This window comes from Olea europaea, chromosome 13, assembly GCF_002742605.1.
Source record: "Olea europaea var. sylvestris chromosome 13, O_europaea_v1, whole genome shotgun sequence".
Classification (NCBI taxonomy): Eukaryota; Viridiplantae; Streptophyta; class Magnoliopsida; order Lamiales; family Oleaceae; genus Olea; species Olea europaea.
In genome coordinates, this window is record NC_036249.1 from 26,684,988 (window position 1) to 26,705,406 (window position 20,419).

Here is a 20,419-nt window from a genome sequence, read left to right on the forward strand (position 1 = left end):
TGTATATAATATTATTTTATTGAATAATATGTGATTGAAAAAAAAAGAGACAGAAAACGTATTTGAAAAATAATGAGGATCAAACAAAGGCTAAGCATGATAAAAATTTATAAACAGTTTAATTCAAAAAAAAAAAAACTTTGAATTAAGCTCTTTAACCTTTTAGCCAGTGTGGGATTGGTATAAGACCTTCAAAAGTGAGTTCTGTCAATTTATCTATTTAAACATGTAAGATTAAGCCTCTATTTGGTTTAGATAAAAATTAACTTTTTAATAAATTGTCATAAAATTGATAAAACGTGTGGTTAAAAAATAGATAAAAATTACTAATCTTATAAAATAGGTGACTAAAAGTAAATTTGGGAACTAATGAAATTGAAAAGGGGGAGCCAAACACAGACTGAGCCATTGTTGGAGTCCACTTTTTCAAAAACTCATTTTTAAACACTAATTTTCAATAAAATAATTTCACACGTAAATTGAAAACCTTTCTTACTTTTTAATTACATATTCTCTAAAAAAATCACCATTCAAAAGTACATTTTTCTTCAAAATGGGAGCTCAAACAAGGGCTAAATATGTATATAACAAAAATCAATGACAATTACAAGTCATGTTTTTAAAATGATGATTATGTCCTTACTCAGAAGTAAGTCCCTGATCGGTAGATATTAAAATTTAGATTTTAATATAAGTAAAAATTAATAATTAATTTCAACCATATATTTTATAGGATACATAATTTTTCAACCAAATATTTTTATCAATTTTTAGAAAAATCTAATTTTATTCCCAATCAAACTGGGGTTAAATATTATATCCCTAAGACCACCATAAGTATTCTATTGTACAAGTTCAATAGTCCAGCAAGAAGTGTTTCCTTTAAATTTTTCTCTAGTTGCGATCGCGAGAAGCATTGTTGTGACCACAACCCTACTTCCACTTTTTTCTATGTAAGTGTAATCCCTGATTGTTTTGTAATTTGGTCTCCAAATCGAGATTTTCACACACTTTTGGTCCATTCAACTTTGAGTCACCCAAATTAGGTCCTATCACTTCCTATTGCTTCCATATTGATCCTTCATCTTCCAAATTCCTCTACTTTGGTGAATCAACTTTTATTTTATTTTATTTTAACAAAAAATTATCATTTTAAAGTGTTAAGAATGTTCAAGTTCGTCCCCTAACTTCTCCAATAGCAGAGTCTTCCCAAAACTTGTTAATTCATCCAATTTGTACTTTTAAAGCTTCCAATCAATTCGTAGTATCTTGTCAAGTTCATCCTTAAAACTCGAATTATGTTCCAATTCAACTTCTTTACGCTAGTTCGACCTTCAAGTCGAGGTTTTCACCTTTAAAAGCAATACATAAACTAAATTAAGTAGAAATCGCCTCAATTCGTTCATATGACACAAGTTTAAACGTCTAGATAAGTGTGTACACATGAAACCATGCAACTTGTAAGGATAAAGTAGTTATTGTGGTCTTATGTATGTACATATTACTACAACGTATGTTAATTAAAGAAAGGTGGAAGGTTACAATCAACCAAAAGATTCAAATCCCTATTATATAACACAAAGTACAACTACAATATTAGAGTATACAAGAACATTTTTAATGGTTTCGTGAATGTACAGCATATTATTTCTATTTTTTTCATCAAAATATTGTTTTTCTCTCAAGTTATAGTTGCTCTCACGAAACCAAAGCAATTCGTTGGGGACGATGGACCAAATACTTAGTCGAGTTGTAATTCTCTGCATCCAAAAGTTCTTCTGAGTATGTCCTTCGAAGGATTTGCTTTGGACAATTTAGGTTTTTTTCTTCACCTCTGAGCAGTCTAATAACCTGTAAGCAATGACAAACTAAAAGTATTTGAATTGTTTCTGGATCTAATTCGAACACTTTCAGAATCAGTCGTAAAAATGGTGTATAATAACGACTCCTAAAATTGATAAAATGACTTAGTTGATTTCTAAGTTTGTACAAAGGAAAATATACAAACAATTATGCATTATTTTCAATAAATATAGGTGTTGGCCAACCAAATCCCTGTTTTCCTATATTTCTAGTCAGTATTGTATTTCTCTTGGCTGTAATGTTAGCAAAATTGCCTTTAGCTACGACCAATTTCTCTTTTTAAAGTCAACTTCAAGCCTATAATTGGCACATGGAACTAGTTAGGCCCGGTTCCGAGACGAGACAAATGAGGCCTCCACCTCAGGCGCAAGACTGTAAGGGGCCTAATTTTGCCCAGAAATTTATTTTTTTTTATTTTTTATTTTTTCAAAACAAGCCTAGAAGAGAAGTGGACCACCTAGACCCAATTTCAAACAACAACCCACAATCCATTTATATATCCAATTCAATCCATTTGCCCAAAATTCAATCCCAAAATTCCCAAATGTGGATTGAAATTATTCAATCCCAAGGCTTGCTCAATGTTCGTAATCATCGCCTCATCTCGTCTCTGCGACTCTAGTCACTCAACTCACACTCACTCCGCCACCGCTAGTCCGCCTCCACCCGTACGCCATCGTTTGCCTACAGGCTCCGCCGCTCCAGCAAGGCAGCAACTCCTTGTCTAGTATTAGTAAGTAGTAACTCTAGTTCTCTTGACTCTTGTCTCCATTCTTGATTTTTCGGTTCGGTTCTAAACTTTTTCCATTGATTTGATGAATTTTATCAACAGGGTTGTCTTTATTATATATATGTGATTGTTAGATTTGTAGAATTTCATAGATTATAGATTTTTAGTGGTGATTTCATTTGGTTCCTATGGTACCCAAAAATCAGGATTCTGTCTAGGAAGGAAAATGAAGGGTCAAAATGTCAAATACTCAAATATAAACTAATAAAAGTGCACTGTCTTCTCTTCTGAGAAACTGGCGAATTAGGCAAGATTATATATAATTCATCTAATTGTCTGTATTTTGGCATGATTACCATTTACCACTTGGACACCATGATTTGTTACTTCACTTCAAACCATATTTTATCCATCGTTTTGTTCATAAATTTGTATTTACCTAAGGCATTAAGCATGTTAAGACACATTTATGAATTTCTTCTATAAATGTATGATTGTCAAATCAAATGTAGATCTATTACGGTATTAATTAAAGGAATTGAATCAATTTATTTAGATAACTTCTTACAATGCAACAATGCCGTAAATTTAATTTTACTTAAATTTGATAATATGTAAGTTAAAGTATCATAATGACTTAAATTTGATAATGTGTAAGTTAAAGCAGTGAATAAATCTTTAGTCAAATATGCTGATTTCTTAATTTGTACTTCCACTCTTGGAACAATTTCCTTCACTCTATGATTAAAATCTTTGATTTTATTTAAATTTTTATTTCAGGCTTGTGAGCTGTGACGATGGAATTGTCAAAGGTGTAATTTCACAATTGTCGTTGAAATTCCACTTCTCAGGTAAGCAATGGCTTGCTTTAACTTGTTATTGAAAATATTGGAAATGTTTGAAGCCTTGTTGGCTTATATAATTGCGGCCTATCGGCTTATATGATTGGTTATTTAACTAATTGTTTGAAACATGGTTGATTTTGTTAAATTATAATATAAATCTTTTCTATAATGTATTTGGTGGTTGTTTTAATGTTAATTTTAAGTTAACAATAAGTCGCATGATATACCGTTGAATTTTGCATTTACGTCAATTTCGTTGGGGGCCTAATTTATGAAATTCACCTCAGGCCCCGACAATCACAGGATCGGCTCTGGAACTAGTCCACGAATGGTTTAACACAATGAAATGTATTTCAATAATAATTCACCGAGTAATCAAATCCACATGAATCTTACCAGGGCCGTAAATGGAATTTTGGGATTTGAGATGAACTCGAGAAGTCGGGCCGACAAAACGTAGTATGCAATCAAAAAAATCAAGTTTTGATTAAAACAAACTCAAAAAATAAAAAAAAATAGAAAAAAATTTGTGAAAATAAATGGAAATGGAAGTTATATACGCACACGAATGCAAAAATAAAGATTAAAATATAATTCCGAATATATAGATAAAGGAAAAATACAGTTATATTTCAGTACAGTAAAAATTTTGAAAAACCCACCATCCTTTGAACATTTACACAATTTTCTTCTCACATGCTATGTGCCCGTTTAACCCTATTATTCCACGTTATAATGAGAGGAATAGTAATTTTTTGTAGAATGTGTAGTTAAAAATGAATGAAAAAATTTTGAATTTATGAGTAATATTATTTTAGTGAAGAATGTTTGGTTGATAAGAAGAGATAGAAAAATGAATTATAATTTAATAGGAAATATGAAGACTATATTTTGATGAGATTTGTACGTAAAAAAGTGATTGAGCATGAGTAATTCTTAAATAATCTTTTGTAAAATTATATAAATAGATTTTTATTATATTTTTGTTATGTAAAATAATTTACTATTACACCACAAACATAAAGTAATCCATTCAAAACTCATATTTGATCAAACAAAAAATTCTTTTTCTCGATCTCAAAAAAATTGGGAGAGAGATGTTGAATTTCTTGGTAGCTTTTGATAGACTGTCAAAGTTGAGAAGTTTGGAGATCCCTGTTCTAGGTGAAAATTTATTTAATTACAGGATTGTTGCCCTCTCTTAGTTTAATATCTTTTTCCAAGATTTCGAACCTCCAATACAGTTTTTTGCCCAGAAAAATTTGTAAGTTCATAGGATAGCCAAGATATATTTTCACAACTAAAGGGATGGTTCATCATCTCTTTATTTCCAAAAGAAGCTATGACCCTCTCTAATTCTCAAAACTAAAGAACAAACACTCAGGAACCAAATAACTTAATAATAAAAACCTCTTTTGCTTCATAATAAGGTATTTAATAGCATGTATTGGTAAAATATTTTTGCTTTGATTGGATATCCTTGATTTCATTATAACTTAATAATATAACCTTGGTGAAATACCATTAGGACATAAAAACTATGAAATTTGAAAATAATGACAGTGATGTTTGATAAGTGTATTTTATACACTTATTAAGAGCATTAAATAGTGATATTTAGCTGCTCATCTAGTGAAATATAGTCTAAATTGTTTTATTTTTGTATTAAATAGGTAAAACTCAATGGTTGAGCAAGAAATTGAAAGAAACAAAATGAAACCCTAGAAAAAGATTGGAATCCAAAAGATGGGGAACAAGCTGTAAATAATTCATAGATGAGATGGGCGATGAAATGAAAATCAATGATGCCAAGACTTCAATTGGATACAATTGGAAGATAAGGAACAAGATTACAAGAGAAAATGGCTAAAATATAGCAAAATAAAAGTTTGAGGACTAAAGTGCAAATAGTGAAAAGTTGTGTCAAACCTTACAATGAAGATTTGAGAGTGTTAAGGGTCAATCAGTTGAGAAAAGAAGTCCAAAGGATGAAATATAATTGAAATATTATCACATATCAACTTTCAAACGAAAAAGTTATACTTCATATTTTCAGTCTCTATTTGAGACACATTTTTGGCATAGTAAACGTTCGAATTGGAAAAATGATAGCTTTGAAAGAATTGTAGCACTTTGAGTTATCTTTCCAACGCACTTTGAATCATCTTAATTGGATATCGAGAGAGAAAGATATAATCAAAGTACTGAAAGCTATCCGATGGAAAAAATTATAAGTATGCAATCGCATAGTTCAAAAATCCATGTGTCGCATCCACATATGCGGGGAGGAATTTGGAGTTTAACAAGTGAACTATGTGGTAGCATACCAATGTACTATGCTACCGCATAGTGCAAGATTTCGGACGAATCTCAAGTTTCCTATACGATTAAAATTCAACTTGGCAATGTTTTGGGCGATATTTTTGACCTAGATTCAAGCCATATAAAGGCTAGAGTGTTCCATACACATGGACGAGCCTCTTTTATGCGACAAACAACTCAAAAGTTTGGGAGAATTATATTGAAGAAAAGGGTAAATTCATACTTGTGAGAGATTTCAACTAAAGAATTGCAAGTCGACTATTGAGCACACTTCATACCAGGAAACTTGCACAAAGATTGGAAGGAAGTTTCAAAAGATATCAAGAATTCATCGAAAACATTTAAGAATTCAAAACTTCTAGCCAATTATTTAATTTACAGATGATGTTTATTAACCTTAGAATGTGTTCTTGTAATTTCAGTATGGTTGGCTAGACTCTTTGCATCGTTAGGATGAGATAAACCTTTATCATGATATTTTTGGTTGAATGATTTGATTGACTATTATTTGAATGTTTGGATGTTTATCAAAGTTTAGTTTGCTTTTCAATTAATTGGGCATTAGTTGAATTATTTATAGGTTTTATTATCATCGAAAGAGATAGTAGGATCATTAGCATGTAGTAATAAACTTTGCGAGGTTCAATAGAGGATAGAGATATACCTCTATGCTTCATATAGTTTTTATAGATGTTCTAGCTCATTTAATGCTTTCTTGCACGTTCGTATCTTTTATAGAGATGTAGGAAGGTCCCATGTAGGATTAGATTTAATTGCTATCAAGATAAACTGTTAATTAAAATAGGAACATCACCAACAAGCGTGATTTCAAAATGTCAATTTAAATTGTTGAACTAAAAATGGATTAGCAATGAGGATTCTTCATCTTGGCAATACATATCATGAATTTGATAAACTTTTACTTACTTTCATCTTAGTTGATAAATTATACTTTGATTTGCTACGACTCTATATTGCTATTCGATTAAAGGTATTAATAGTTATAACTCGATCAAATACATAGTTCTCATGGGGTAGACACTTCATTCACCATTATATTACTTGTTCACGATTTCGTGCACTAGCTGATTTTCAAAAGGTCAATGTTTTATCAGTATTGAGTAAGCCTTCTTTTTAAAAATGCTATATGCTTCCAGTTTGTCGCGGAAGCTATAAAGGAAGAAGAATGAGAATTTCAAATATCTCAAGAATTTTCATAGCATAAATTCATCAATAAAAGAAAGTTTCCAAAAATAGTTCATGGCAAAATCCAAGGAAAAATGTTAAGTTGAAATTTCTAATGGATGAAAAAAGATAGTTGGTGGGGATGGGGGGTGAAATAAAAAGGGTAATAATGTTGGGTACTTTGATTTTTTCCTTTTTATTTTAATTGGTTAGGTTGCATATGTAAATTGCTTGCGGTGTATTTATCAAAATGTGTTTTTATTGTGGTGTCTTTATAATGTGGTAACAAATAAAATTTATGGTGGTAATATATTTATCCATTTTGAAATTGTAAATGATAGAAATATTTAGATCTAACAAGATTAAGTATTGAATATAGCGTTCTATCAATTTTACCTTTCTAAACATCGGGAAACCAAGGCAAAAAGTTGACAAAATAATGTAAAAAAGACAAATTATGCTAGTGGAAATAAATGTTAGAGAAATAAAGTCATTTTTTAAGGTTGGGATTAATTTGTTGGAGACTGTAAAAGTTTTGGACTGATTGAACAAATTTCTCAAAAGGACAAAATAGGCAATAAATAAATAAATAATAATAATAATAAATGGGAAGGAAAGTGAACGGATGGTCGTTGGGATTTGATCCCATATCCTTTATAAAAACTATAAACTTTACAAATAAACTATATCATGTTGTCTATGTGGACCAAGGAGAAAAGGGACTCGGTGTGTACATAATAAAAGTAAGGATGTATAATTATAACAATAAAACCATCATTTTAAAAGGGACAAAATTTTAAAATTTTTGAGCTCACAAAAGTTTTATGCCTAAGGAGGTCGCCTCGCGGGCCTCACCACAAGCCCAGCCCTAGATCTTACTAATGTATTGATAGGCTTCCTCCAAAATTTACGAATTCTAGGAGGACCCAGAAGAGGAGGGAATAGCTGGCTGGGAAGTAACAGAATCTATTAGTGAGGGAATGATGGGACTTAGTTAGTTAGAGGAGATCTATAAATAGTAGAGGAAACTGGAAAAGGAGGCAGAATTTGGTAGTCACTTGGGAGAGTAGTGGACCTTTCGAATGTCCATTTATCCTTTGTTACTTTTCCTTTTCACTGTTTTGTATCTGCTCTTCTTATAGCAGATTTATCTCCTTTGGTAATCTCAGTTCAGTAGTGGAAGATTATAATTTCGTTGAGTTCTGTTTCCAGTCCATTAATTACTCGAAAGTGTGCTTGGTGAAGTGAAATTATCCCAGGGTTCTATCATGTATCCACTCTTTTCACTTGTAAGTTCTCTCTCATACTTCTATGGACAACTACTAACATATTTTCAATCCAATCCTTGATGTATTCCATCGATTATTCATAGGCTTGAAGTTGACTTCAAAAAGAGAAGTTGTTCTTAGCTAAATGCAATTTTGCTAACATAGTGGCAAGGAGAAATACAATACTGACTAAAAAGATGAAAACAAGAGGCACGCCATAAGCAAACATGACGATAGTCGATAGGTGTGTAGCAGTTGTCATTTTCAACAACCAAAGCACAAAAACATGTTCTAAAAAAGGTTTTGCTTAGAACAGATAAAATTCATAACAAGTAAAACATCTGCATGGAGAAAAAAAGAGTATATAGAGGAGAAGCAGCAATCCATAAGAAAAAGTAAAAAGAAGAAATAAGGAAAATTATGATTAAAGAATTAATAGAAATGGTTATTTGCACAAACTTGTTAATCAAATAACAAGAGCCTTTCGACGCATTGTTTTAGTTAATCAAATGGGCAACTAGCAAGTAAAGGAGAATCAACAAATAGTTTGTATGCATCAAAATCATAATTCGATAACTTTTGTTATCTCAACTTTGCTCAGTAACAAAGTACCCCTATGCCTAATTGTTGTAGCTGGCAGGCTTAGAAATAAGAGGAATAGATTCATGATTGAGCTACTTTACTCTAATAATTGACACAAATTATGGAAAATAAAATATGTATTTCTCCAAGGTAATTACTTGCCTGGCTCATGTGAGGTCGACGAATGGGATTCTGTTCAACACAAATGGTGGCTGTGAAGAGTACACAAGCCATCTCTTGTTGATCATAATTATCTCCAAGAGTAGGATCCACTAGCTCCTTAACTTCATTTTTATCAAGGAACGGCTTTGCCTACAATTTGATACATACATAAGGGTAGCTGAATGGTGTTGACTTGAGGCCTTGTCAAATGTAATGAACGAATTATCTTTGTTTGGGCTCCATTTTAATGAGGTTTTATGGAAAAATGTATTTTGAAATAGTGATTTTTTTGGAGAATATGTGATTAAAAAGGAAGGAAAAGTTTTGGGTTCACGTGTAATACTATTTTATTGAAGAATGTGTGGTTAAAAAGAAGAAAGAGAAAAATGCATTAAAATTAAAATGGAGCCCGAATAGATGCGAAATATAGATACCCAAAGCACAAGGCTTCTCCGCGAATCATCCAGCGCCTGGCGTCCAGTAATTAGCTCCAAAAGTAGAACACCAAAAGAGAACACGTCTGTTTTCTCATCCACAATCCCATGCATGAAGTACTCCGGAGCAAAATAGCTGTCAAAGCAGGGTAAAATGAACAACTGCTCATTTAGTTAGCTGAATATATTGTGTAAAAAAAGGCCCCAGAAGATTTCAAATTAGATTGAAGGGATTACAGACCCAAATGTGCCTTCAAACTTTGAGATATGGTGATGGGACCACTGTTTGGGCAGCCATTTTGCAAGGCCAAAATCACAAATCTGGATTGAAGGAATACTTACCAAAATAAGATTACACAAGTAACAAAATTCTAGGCCATTGTACAGAAAGCTTTTACATAAACTAATCTTTCTTAAGCCATTTCTTCATACTAAGCACAATTTATTTAGCCTTCTACATGAACGAGGCCTTGTTCATTGATGTATACAAGTAGATGTATAGATGCTGGTCTTATTTTTAGCCTTTATTCGAAAATTTAGCAGAAAAATTACATCTTAGTCATAAACCACATAATGAAACTTATCTAAGATAAATTTACCTGAGGCTCAAAATCTTCTGTAAGTAAGATATTATCAGCTTTGATATCCCTGTGAATGATTCGCCTTTGGCAATGCTCGTGAAGATATATCAGGCCATCAGCTGTCCCAAGAATAATCTTATACCTTGCCCTCCAATCTAGCTTTTCCTTAGAACCTAAAAGAAGTAGAAAAATTGGTTGGAAGTCATATCCTTAAGAAGAATCAGTTTCCAAGATAAAATGAATTAGAAGTGGAATTTCTGGCTGAACATACCACGAAGAAGTGATCCTAAACTCCCCAATGACGATAACTTAAGAACAAGATATGTTCCTCCTTCAACTCCATAGCCAATCAACTTAGCTGTATTAGGATGATTTACATGTGCAATTATGCCAATCTCAGACAAAAAGTTTATTGTCTGTTCATCTGATGTTCCTTTATTGAGCTGCTTAATGGCCACAAGCTGTCCGTCTGGTAAACAGCCCTTATAAACTTCAGCATAACCACCCTTTCCGATCAGATTTTCTAGTCCAAAAACATGAAGAGATCACCTAAATAATTGTCTACAGTCATTCTTATAACTTATAAGCAATAATACATTAGATGCAGAGAATCATGACTTTCGAGAACGAATGGTGCAGGGGATGCAGGCGCTTGCATAAGCAATCTGAATTCAATTGCATACCTCGGCTAAAATTGTTGGTTGCAGTCTGCAGGTCGTTCAGTGTAAAGTTCTTCCAGGCAGAATTGACAGGGCATGCATCATTCTCTACATTTTCTCTTGTACTTCTACTCTTTCTTCTTGATAATATTGGCACGAGTGGAGGGAAAGAGGGCAATCGCTTTGTGGAACCTCTTTTCCACGCTTTAAAGAATCTATGCCAGCGAGAATGCCCTTGTGAAATTGACTGGAAGGGTTTACAACCTGACATTTTACCTGGTTCATTTTCCAGGTCTGCTTCATTTTCTAAGCCTCTTGTGCATGCCTCGAGGACTCCTCTGGGAGACGAATGATCTAGTCTTTCCTTCTCCACCTCAAAACATCTCAGGTCTACAGCAAAAAAGCATTCAAAATGGTGAACATTTAAGTCATTAACTTGAACACGATAAGTCGAGACACATATTTATGCTGTCACATTACCCTGAGCAGATGCAGAGGAAGGTAATGAACAAGTGAACTTTTTGTATGTTGCTAAAACAGCGTTGCTATTTAAGGTTTTCACTGTTACAGTATTGGCATCATTACAAGTTTTCCTGCACCGTAATCTTCAGTTTCAGTAAAAAATAGAAGCTCGAGATAGAACTATAAAACCAATATAAAACACATTTAAAGTTGTGTATTAGCCTGTTTCTACTTAGCATTCAAAAATTCTGAGAACTTTCAGAAAGATTTCAAATGAAGTGATTTACAGCTAGAAACCTCACCAATAAAACCAATCTACACAAATAATGTAAGGGAAGGGGCTAACACAATCTAGAATTTGCAACATTGATAAACGTTTTTTGATTCCAACAAAGGTGAACAAAAATTTTAGCATTTAGATGTGAGATACGGACACTGGTTAATTTACACAAAAGAAAGAAGAATCAGAGAAGTAATGAGTTATAAATGCAATAACGTGAAAATCATAAGATCCGTTAGATGATATTAATTTAAGTAAAAATTATTTGGATGTTCTCCTGTTCCAAGTTAAATAGATGAAGTCAACTATGCATTGATTTGAAAGCTTAAGAATAAAAATTCACTTGGTAATAATGCATGTGAAGCTACATGTGACGATTAGACGCAATGTTGGGTAATGGATTCCAGAGATAGATCCTATAATGGAAAGCATCAACAAAAGCAGCTAACCTCTTTGATTATATCAAAAAAACCCAAAAGCCACGGCTGAATTAAAAGTTATGGTAGACAAAAGTTTTATGCCTAAGGAGGTCGCCTCGCGGGCCTCACCACAAGCCCAGCCCTAGATCTTACTAATGTATTGATAGGCTTCCTCTAAAATTTACGAATTCTAGGAGGACCCAGAAGAGGAGGGAATAGCTGGCTGGGAAGTAACAGAATCTATTAGTGAGGGAATGATGGGACTTAGTTAGTTAGAGGAGATCTATAAATAGTAGAGGAAACTGGAAAAGGAGGCAGAATTTGGTAGTCACTTGGGAGAGTAGTGGACCTTTCGAATGTCCATTTATCCTTTGTTACTTTTCCTTTTCACTGTTTTGTATCTGCTCTTCTTATAGCAGATTTATCTCCTTTGGTAATCTCAGTTCAGTAGTGGAAGATTATAATTTCGTTGAGTTCTGTTTCCAGTCCATTAATTACTCGAAAGTGTGCTTGGTGAAGTGAAATTATCCCAGGGTTCTATCATGTATCCACTCTTTTCACTTGTAAGTTCTCTGTCATACTTCTATGGACAACTACTTACATATTTTCAATCCAATCCTTGATGTGTTCCATCGATTATTCATAGGCTTGAAGTTGACTTCAAAAAGAGAAGTTGTTCTTAGCTAAATGCAATTTTGCTAACATAGTGGCAAGGAGAAATACAATACTGACTAAAAAGATGAAAACAAGAGGCACGCCATAAGCAAACATGACGATAGTCGATAGGTGTGTAGCAGTTGTCATTTTCAACAACCAAAGCACAAAAACATGTTCTAAAAAAGGTTTTGCTTAGAACAGATAAAATTCATAACAAGTAAAACATCTGCATGGAGAAAAAAAGAGTATATAGAGGAGAAGCAGCAATCCATAAGAAAAAGTAAAAAGAAGAAATAAGGAAAATTATGATTAAAGAATTAATAGAAATGGTTATTTGCACAAACTTGTTAATCAAATAACAAGAGCCTTTCGACGCATTGTTTTAGTTAATCAAATGGGCAACTAGCAAGTAAAGGAGAATCAACAAATAGTTTGTATGCATCAAAATCATAATTCGATAACTTTTGTTATCTCAACTTTGCTCAGTAACAAAGTACCCCTATGCCTAATTGTTGTAGCTGGCAGGCTTAGAAATAAGAGGAATAGATTCATGATTGAGCTACTTTACTCTAATAATTGACACAAATTATGGAAAATAAAATATGTATTTCTCCAAGGTAATTACTTGCCTGGCTCATGTGAGGTCGACGAATGGGATTCTGTTCAACACAAATGGTGGCTGTGAAGAGTACACAAGCCATCTCTTGTTGATCATAATTATCTCCAAGAGTAGGATCCACTAGCTCCTTAACTTCATTTTTATCAAGGAACGGCTTTGCCTACAATTTGATACATACATAAGGGTAGCTGAATGGTGTTGACTTGAGGCCTTGTCAAATGTAATGAACGAATTATCTTTGTTTGGGCTCCATTTTAATGAGGTTTTATGGAAAAATGTATTTTGAAATAGTGATTTTTTTGGAGAATATGTGATTAAAAAGGAAGGAAAAGTTTTGGGTTCACGTGTAATACTATTTTATTGAAGAATGTGTGGTTAAAAAGAAGAAAGAGAAAAATGCATTAAAATTAAAATGGAGCCCGAATAGATGCGAAATATAGATACCCAAAGCACAAGGCTTCTCCGCGAATCATCCAGCGCCTGGCGTCCAGTAATTAGCTCCAAAAGTAGAACACCAAAAGAGAACACGTCTGTTTTCTCATCCACAATCCCATGCATGAAGTACTCCGGAGCAAAATAGCTGTCAAAGCAGGGTAAAATGAACAACTGCTCATTTAGTTAGCTGAATATATTGTGTAAAAAAAGGCCCCAGAAGATTTCAAATTAGATTGAAGGGATTACAGACCCAAATGTGCCTTCAAACTTTGAGATATGGTGATGGGACCACTGTTTGGGGAGCCATTTTGCAAGGCCAAAATCACAAATCTGGATTGAAGGAATACTTACCAAAATAAGATTACACAAGTAACAAAATTCTAGGCCATTGTACAGAAAGCTTTTACATAAACTAATCTTTCATAAGCCATTTCTTCATACTAAGCACAATTTATTTAGCCTTCTACATGAACGAGGCCTTGTTCATTGATGTATACAAGTAGATGTATAGATGCTGGTCTTATTTTTAGCCTTTATTCGAAAATTTAGCAGAAAAATTACATCTTAGTCATAAACCACATAATGAAACTTATCTAAGATAAATTTACCTGAGGCTCAAAATCTTCTGTAAGTAAGATATTATCAGCTTTGATATCCCTGTGAATGATTCGCCTTTGGCAATGCTCGTGAAGATATATCAGGCCATCAGCTGTCCCAAGAATAATCTTATACCTTGCCCTCCAATCTAGCTTTTCCTTAGAACCTAAAAGAAGTAGAAAAATTGGTTGGAAGTCATATCCTTAAGAAGAATCAGTTCCCAAGATAAAATGAATTAGAAGTGGAATTTCTGGCTGAACATACCACGAAGAAGTGATCCTAAACTCCCCAATGACGATAACTTAAGAACAAGATATGTTCCTCCTTCAACTCCATAGCCAATCAACTTAGCTGTATTAGGATGATTTACATGTGCAATTATGCCAATCTCAGACAAAAAGTTTATCGTCTGTTCATCTGATGTTCCTTTATTGAGCTGCTTAATGGCCACAAGCTGTCCGTCTGGTAAACAGCCCTTATAAACTTCAGCATAACCACCCTTTCCGATCAGATTTTCTAGTCCAAAAACATGAAGAGATCACCTAAATAATTGTCTACAGTCATTCTTATAACTTATAAGCAATAATACATTAGATGCAGAGAATCATGACTTTTGAGAACGAATGGTGCAGGGGATGCAGGCGCTTGCATAAGCAATCTGAATTCAATTGCATACCTAGGCTAAAATTGTTGGTTGCAGTCTGCAGGTCGTTCAGTGTAAAGTTCTTCCAGGCAGAATTGACAGGGCATGCATCATTCTCTACATTTTCTCTTGTACTTCTACTCTTTCTTCTTGACAATATTGGCACGAAACTATAAAACCAATATAAAACACATTTAAAGTTGTGTATTAGCCTGTTTCTACTTAGCATTCAAAAATTCTGAGAACTTTCAGAAAGATTTCAAATGAAGTGATTTACAGCTAGAAACCTCACCAATAAAACCAATCTACACAAATAATGTAAGGGAAGGGGCTAACACAATCTAGAATTTGCAACATTGATAAACGTTTTTTGATTCCAACAAAGGTGAACAAAAATTTTAGCATTTAGATGTGAGATACGGACACTGGTTAATTTACACAAAAGAAAGAAGAATCAGAGAAGTAATGAGTTATAAATGCAATAACGTGAAAATCATAAGATCCGTTAGATGATATTAATTTAAGTAAAAATTATTTGGATGTTCTCCTGTTCCAAGTTAAATAGATGAAGTCAACTATGCATTGATTTGAAAGCTTAAGAATAAAAATTCACTTGGTAATAATGCATGTGAAGCTACATGTGACGATTAGACGCAATGTTGGGTAATGGATTCCAGAGATAGATCCTATAATGGAAAGCATCAACAAAAGCAGCTAACCTCTTTGATTATATCAAAAAAACCCAAAAGCCACGGCTGAATTAAAAGTTATGGTAGACCTTGAAAAGAGTTGTAGGAAGATCTACCATTACTTGCTAAATTCTGCAAGAGTATTCTCAGTAATTCCAAGGAATATATAAGTCAATGAAAAGCCAGAGAACCAGAATAAGTCAAGGAATGCAAAGTTCAACAATGCACTTGATCAATGCAATGTTTATGGTTTCTCGATAAGCAAAACATTTAGAAGAAAATCAGCGATATAACCTCGAAACATCCTTTTTTTCCTTGACCGGATCTTTACATTAAGTCACGTAAATTCTCCAAGAAGGAGATTTATCCATCAAATTACCGAGAACAAACTTCTCAGAGACACTCCTTAAAGAAATCACCCTGGCCTTATACATAACAAATTTCACAAGCAGGTCCATTTGGGTGAATGACCGCACGACCAAAACGCACAGCCAAAGTCGGTCGCGTTGAAGTATGCTGTCACTTACTGTACTCTCGAAGCCGAAACTGAAACCATAATCATTAGCTTCCAACACTTACACACATCCAGTGTCCATCCGGCTTCCACCCCAAAGGATTTTGTTCCTTGTCATTCCAATTTTATCTTTCTAAACTTTGAACATCAAACTACTCAAATGATTTTAAAATATAAAATATTTAGAACCTCGACATGAATCTCAAGAAAGGGATAAACGACAACATACAAAATCACTTATTTTACAAGGACGAATAATGAATTTGAATCAAATGCAATAGCTTCCAAACTTACAGAGGACGAGAAGGATGATGGTGTTGTAGAACCGGAGCAGCCATGTAAAATAACTAAAGAGAATCCCAGCAAATATGTATGTATATTTATTATATGCTCTTCTCACCCAAGAAATGTGCTAAACGGTAATACCCTGCCCCCATTGCTTCATATAAATCCCTTTTTCTGTGTAATAATAATAAATTAAATATAGATAGAACAACTTGCGATACGGGTAAAATAATTTATAGATTTGATGTTCTCCAAGGCAAATGCAATTACACACAGACAAAGGGAAGAAGGAAAAAAAAGTCTCAACCTCTACAAGTTTCCGTTGAAATCGCTACTTGGAGGGAATATACAGAAAAATAAAGAAAACATCCTACTTGTACTCTGGGCCAGTCAGCTATCACCTTTTATTTGTGAGAATGGTGGCAAAATGCCTTTTGATCCGGTTTTACCACTATAATATGTATTTTTCTTATTTATTTAAATAACCATAAATGAAATTAAATAAATAGGTTTTTAACATATATTTTACTAATAAAATTTTATTGTCCCATCATAAATATAAATCTACTTTTTTCTTTCTTTCCATTCGATAGCCGTCCGCAGCTTTTCTGACAACAACTTTTTTGTTTCTCCGTGACGGCAGATAATTACATGAGCACCAAACCCTAATTTCATCAAAATCTTAGTTGAGAACATCCCCGTTAGTGTTTGAAACCCTAATTTTCTACGTCCTATTGTGCATGGCGACGGAGCCACCCCCTAAGCCGCGTTCTAACGTGGTTGGGGATTCTGTTACCTATGCCTCCATCGTCCAATGTCGGCTCCAAACCATCCCGGAGGTAGAGTAGAGATGAGAAGCCCCGAAGAGAAAGATGAAGAAACCTGGTTCCATTTTTCCAAAACGGAACTGGAGAGAGCAGCCTCCCCTTTCCGATTCTCTGTGGTTTTAAGATTTCTGAAACGTCGATCATCTTTGGATCAAATCAGGGATTTTATTAAAACTCGCTGGGGCCTAAAGGGATCATTTGCTGTGAGTGCCATGCAACGCCCAAGAAATGTCTTTATACATCTTATTTCGATGGAAGATTTTGGAATTGTTTGTGCCCGGGAATCTCTGGAAATCGAGGGCACACCCTACCGTCTGTCTATCTGGTCTCAAGATTTTGATCAGGATCAAGAGTCGACCTTGGTTATAGTTTGGCTGTTTTTTCCTGGGTTGCCGCCTCACTATTATCACGAATCAATTCTTCGTATTATTAGAGGAACCTTTGGCAGATTCCTAAAGAGGGATAATTTTATAGCCTGTGCATCTCGCAGGATGGTGCTCGGATTTGTGTAGAGATGGATATCTCTAAACACCCATTGGAATCATTTTGGCTAGGCCCTCCATTTCATGAATCTAGCAGATGTTAGAGGGTCATTTATGAGAAGCTCCCCGCCTACTGTGGTCATTGTAAAGTGCAAGGACACTCGGCAATTAACTGCAGAAAATTGAAAGCTAAAGAGGACGATAAAAATCAGGATTTAAAGAAACAAATGCCCAGAGGTAAATTGTGGAGGAAAAAGGAAGCTGTTCGGGATACTTTAAGGGAACAAAATAGAGATGAGGTAAATGCACCATGAAACATAGGGGAAAAATTGAATCTATTGAAGAGGAATAGACTGATCCCTTCGACATCTATCTTATATGCAAATTCTGCAGGCATTGTGAATCAAAGTTTGGCTGAAAATTGTGACATTAGAAAGGATAAACAGGTTGTTGAGGATGAAGACATGGACCATTCTCAGGCTGCGGCTGAGACTGGTGCTCTGTTACTGAACAAGGAGGTGGGAAATATGGCTAATGGGGCACAAAAAGGGAGATTTGTGGTAGAAGATAAAGGCAGGGCAGATGACACACAATCTGATAGACGTGCTGAAGAAGTAAATATAAATGTGAAAGTTACAATACCGGGTGTGTTAGGGGATGAACTAGGGGTGTCAAATGAATTACTGCTGGATCAGGCAATTGCGAAGGGTGATGTAAGGGCAATACAAGATGCTCTTGTGATGGATGTGTTGGACAACATAGCTGACAGAGTGATTCGAGAAGATAATATGGAGCTGTATGATCAAAATAATGCTCAAGGGGCTACTAATGACACTGGACCAGAGATGATGGTTAGGATAGGAGAGGAACTGACAGTTACAACCTTATCTCGTTTTGAAAACAGCACTCACCCTCAACAGATATATGAGGAGGAATCAGGATATAAAACGAACACTTGAGGGGGCTGAGCAACAGCCGGACCTGACTATGTCTGATGTTGATCTAGATAATGAATTAGAAGAGCTTGCTATTGTTACATATGAGACAGAACCAGAAACATTAGCTTCAACGAAACAGAGGCGGGGAGGTAATAGGAAGAAGGTGGTTTTGGGAATAACCACAAGATCGAAATTTTTTTATTAATATGATGAATGTCATTATGTGGAATGCTAGAGGGGTTGTATCATCAAATAGTCGTTTAATGCAGTTAAATAAACAATATAAACCTTCCATCTGGGGAATTCTGGAACCTTTTGTATCTTTGGAAAAAATTGGTCGTTGGGCAAGGAAATTAAGGTTTGAAAACTTTTGTACTAATATGGATTATGGCGGTAAAATATGGCTTTTTAGGTCTTCCGATATAGAATTTAATCAGATTCAGGTGTCATCTCAAATTCTTTTTGGATGGTTTTCTAGAGATGGAGTTCGTGTTCTTGGCTCCTTTGTATATGCTAATGTTCTCCAAGTTCATAGGAGAGAGCTTTGGGACCAGCTACGTGATCTAGATTGTAGTGGGGATGCTTTGTTCGTTGGAGGTGATTTTAATATTGTGCGGTCTGGCGAGGAACGGGTGGGGGGTTTGTTGCCCTCTACAAGTGGAAAGTTGGAATTTAATAAGGCTATTCATGATGTGGGTTTGATGGATATTCCCTTTGATGGTCCTAAGTTGTCGTGGTGTAATGGTATACAGGGACTTCATCGTATATGGGCGAGACTGGACAGGATTCTAGTTAACCAATTGTTCAAGAATCAGTTCCAAGAGGTTTCCTTATCTTATTTGGATAGAACCTCATCTGATCATTGTCTCATAGTTCTGCGTTGCATGGGAGGAGAAGAGTTACATGGGCCTAAACCTTTTCGCTTCCTTAGGATGTGGTGCACGCATGAAGGCTTTTTGCCATTGGTCAAACAGGTGTGGAAAATGAAAGTTGATGGCTCTCCTATGGTCAAGATTTCTAGGAAGTTGCGGGAATTAAAAATTTACTTACGTCAATGGAATGCGGAGGTGTTTGGAAAAGTTCAATAGGAATTGGGTTATATGGAGGATAAGTTGACCCATCTTGAACATGCTCTTATTGAACACCATTCACAAGAGACCGAAAGGGAACTATTTCAATGTAGACAGAAAATTCAGCATGGCTTCAACGGGAGGAGATTTTTTGGAAACAAAAATCTCGTTTTAAATTGGCTGATGGAGGGAGATTCTAACACTAAGTTTTTCCACGCTAGTGTTAGAAATAAAATAAAAAGTTTGAGGATTAACCATATGGTGTTGGAGGATGGGTTGGCACTACAATTTGCAGATGAAGTGCATGAAGGAGCAATTCAATTTTTTCAATCATTGCTATCCGTCTCCCCTATGAATGTGGTAGATTCAGAAATGGAACTTTTTACAGCCAGTCATTACAGCAGCAGATAATATCTCTTTGTGCAAAATGCCAGGGTGGAAGAGGTTAAATAGGCTTTATGGTCCATTCCTAGTGATAGTAGCCCGGGACCTGATGGGTTTAGTGCTAGTTTTTTTGTTCATGCTTGGGACATCGTCAAAGAGGATCTATTGGAAGTGGCGAAAGATTTTTTTTTGGGGGTAGGCCATTGACTACGGCTCTGGGTGCTACTAACATTGTCCTCATTCCTAAGGTGGAAGCCCCTAGCAGTTTCGCTCAGTTTAGGCCCATCAGTTTGTGCTCTGTGATTTATAAGTTGTTGTCAAAGATTATGGTCGCTAGATTAGCACCCCTACTTGAGGGGATCATTGCACGTGAACAAGTGGCTTTTGTTCGTGGGAGAAGCAGCTTTGATAATATCTCTATAGCACAAGAGATGGCGCATGATTTACACAAAAAGGTGAGAGGTCGTAATATATTGATGAAACTTGA

General features: G+C 34.7%; 2 protein-coding genes across 2 annotated transcripts; both read right to left on the minus strand.

Annotated features, from left to right (window-relative positions):
- Positions 1-1,589: 1,589 nt before the first annotated feature.
- On the minus strand, positions 1,590-16,465 carry LOC111408065 (receptor-like cytosolic serine/threonine-protein kinase RBK2). The gene is made up of 9 exons (XM_023037831.1): positions 16,241-16,465; positions 11,112-11,224; positions 10,656-11,021; positions 10,244-10,495; positions 9,991-10,145; positions 9,633-9,712; positions 9,392-9,527; positions 8,958-9,107; positions 1,590-1,851 (listed from the first exon to the last, which is right to left on the minus strand). Exons 1-9 carry the CDS (start codon positions 16,282-16,284, stop codon positions 1,699-1,701), a joined length of 1,449 nt encoding a protein of 482 aa, XP_022893599.1. The 5' UTR covers positions 16,285-16,465; the 3' UTR covers positions 1,590-1,698.
- On the minus strand, positions 13,019-15,988 carry LOC111407100 (receptor-like cytosolic serine/threonine-protein kinase RBK2). Its single transcript, XM_023036406.1, has 8 exons — positions 15,960-15,988; positions 15,031-15,048; positions 14,777-14,913; positions 14,365-14,616; positions 14,112-14,266; positions 13,754-13,833; positions 13,513-13,648; positions 13,019-13,228 (listed from the first exon to the last, which is right to left on the minus strand). The coding sequence occupies exons 1-8, from the start codon at positions 15,986-15,988 to the stop codon at positions 13,019-13,021; spliced, it is 1,017 nt and encodes a 338-aa protein (XP_022892174.1).
- Positions 16,466-20,419: the final 3,954 nt, after the last annotated feature.

Excerpts from the sequence above, each read along its gene's own strand:
- LOC111408065 (XM_023037831.1), bottom strand. The coding sequence starts at position 16,284 with ATGGCTGCTCCGGTTCTACAACACCATCATCCTTCTCGTCCTCT. Across the intron at positions 10,496-10,655 it reads AACCAACAATTTTAGCCGAG|AAAATCTGATCGGAAAGGGT; the intron begins GTATGCAATTGA and ends TTTTTGGACTAG. Across the intron at positions 9,713-9,990 it reads CAGAAGATTTTGAGCCTCAG|ATTTGTGATTTTGGCCTTGC; the intron begins GTAAATTTATCT and ends CCTTCAATCCAG.
- LOC111407100 (XM_023036406.1), bottom strand. The coding sequence starts at position 15,988 with ATGGTTTCAGTTTCGGCTTCGAGAGTACA. Across the intron at positions 13,834-14,111 it reads CAGAAGATTTTGAGCCTCAG|ATTTGTGATTTTGGCCTTGC; the intron begins GTAAATTTATCT and ends CCTTCAATCCAG. Across the intron at positions 13,229-13,512 it reads GGAGAAGCCTTGTGCTTTGG|GCAAAGCCGTTCCTTGATAA; the intron begins GTATCTATATTT and ends ATCAAATTGTAG.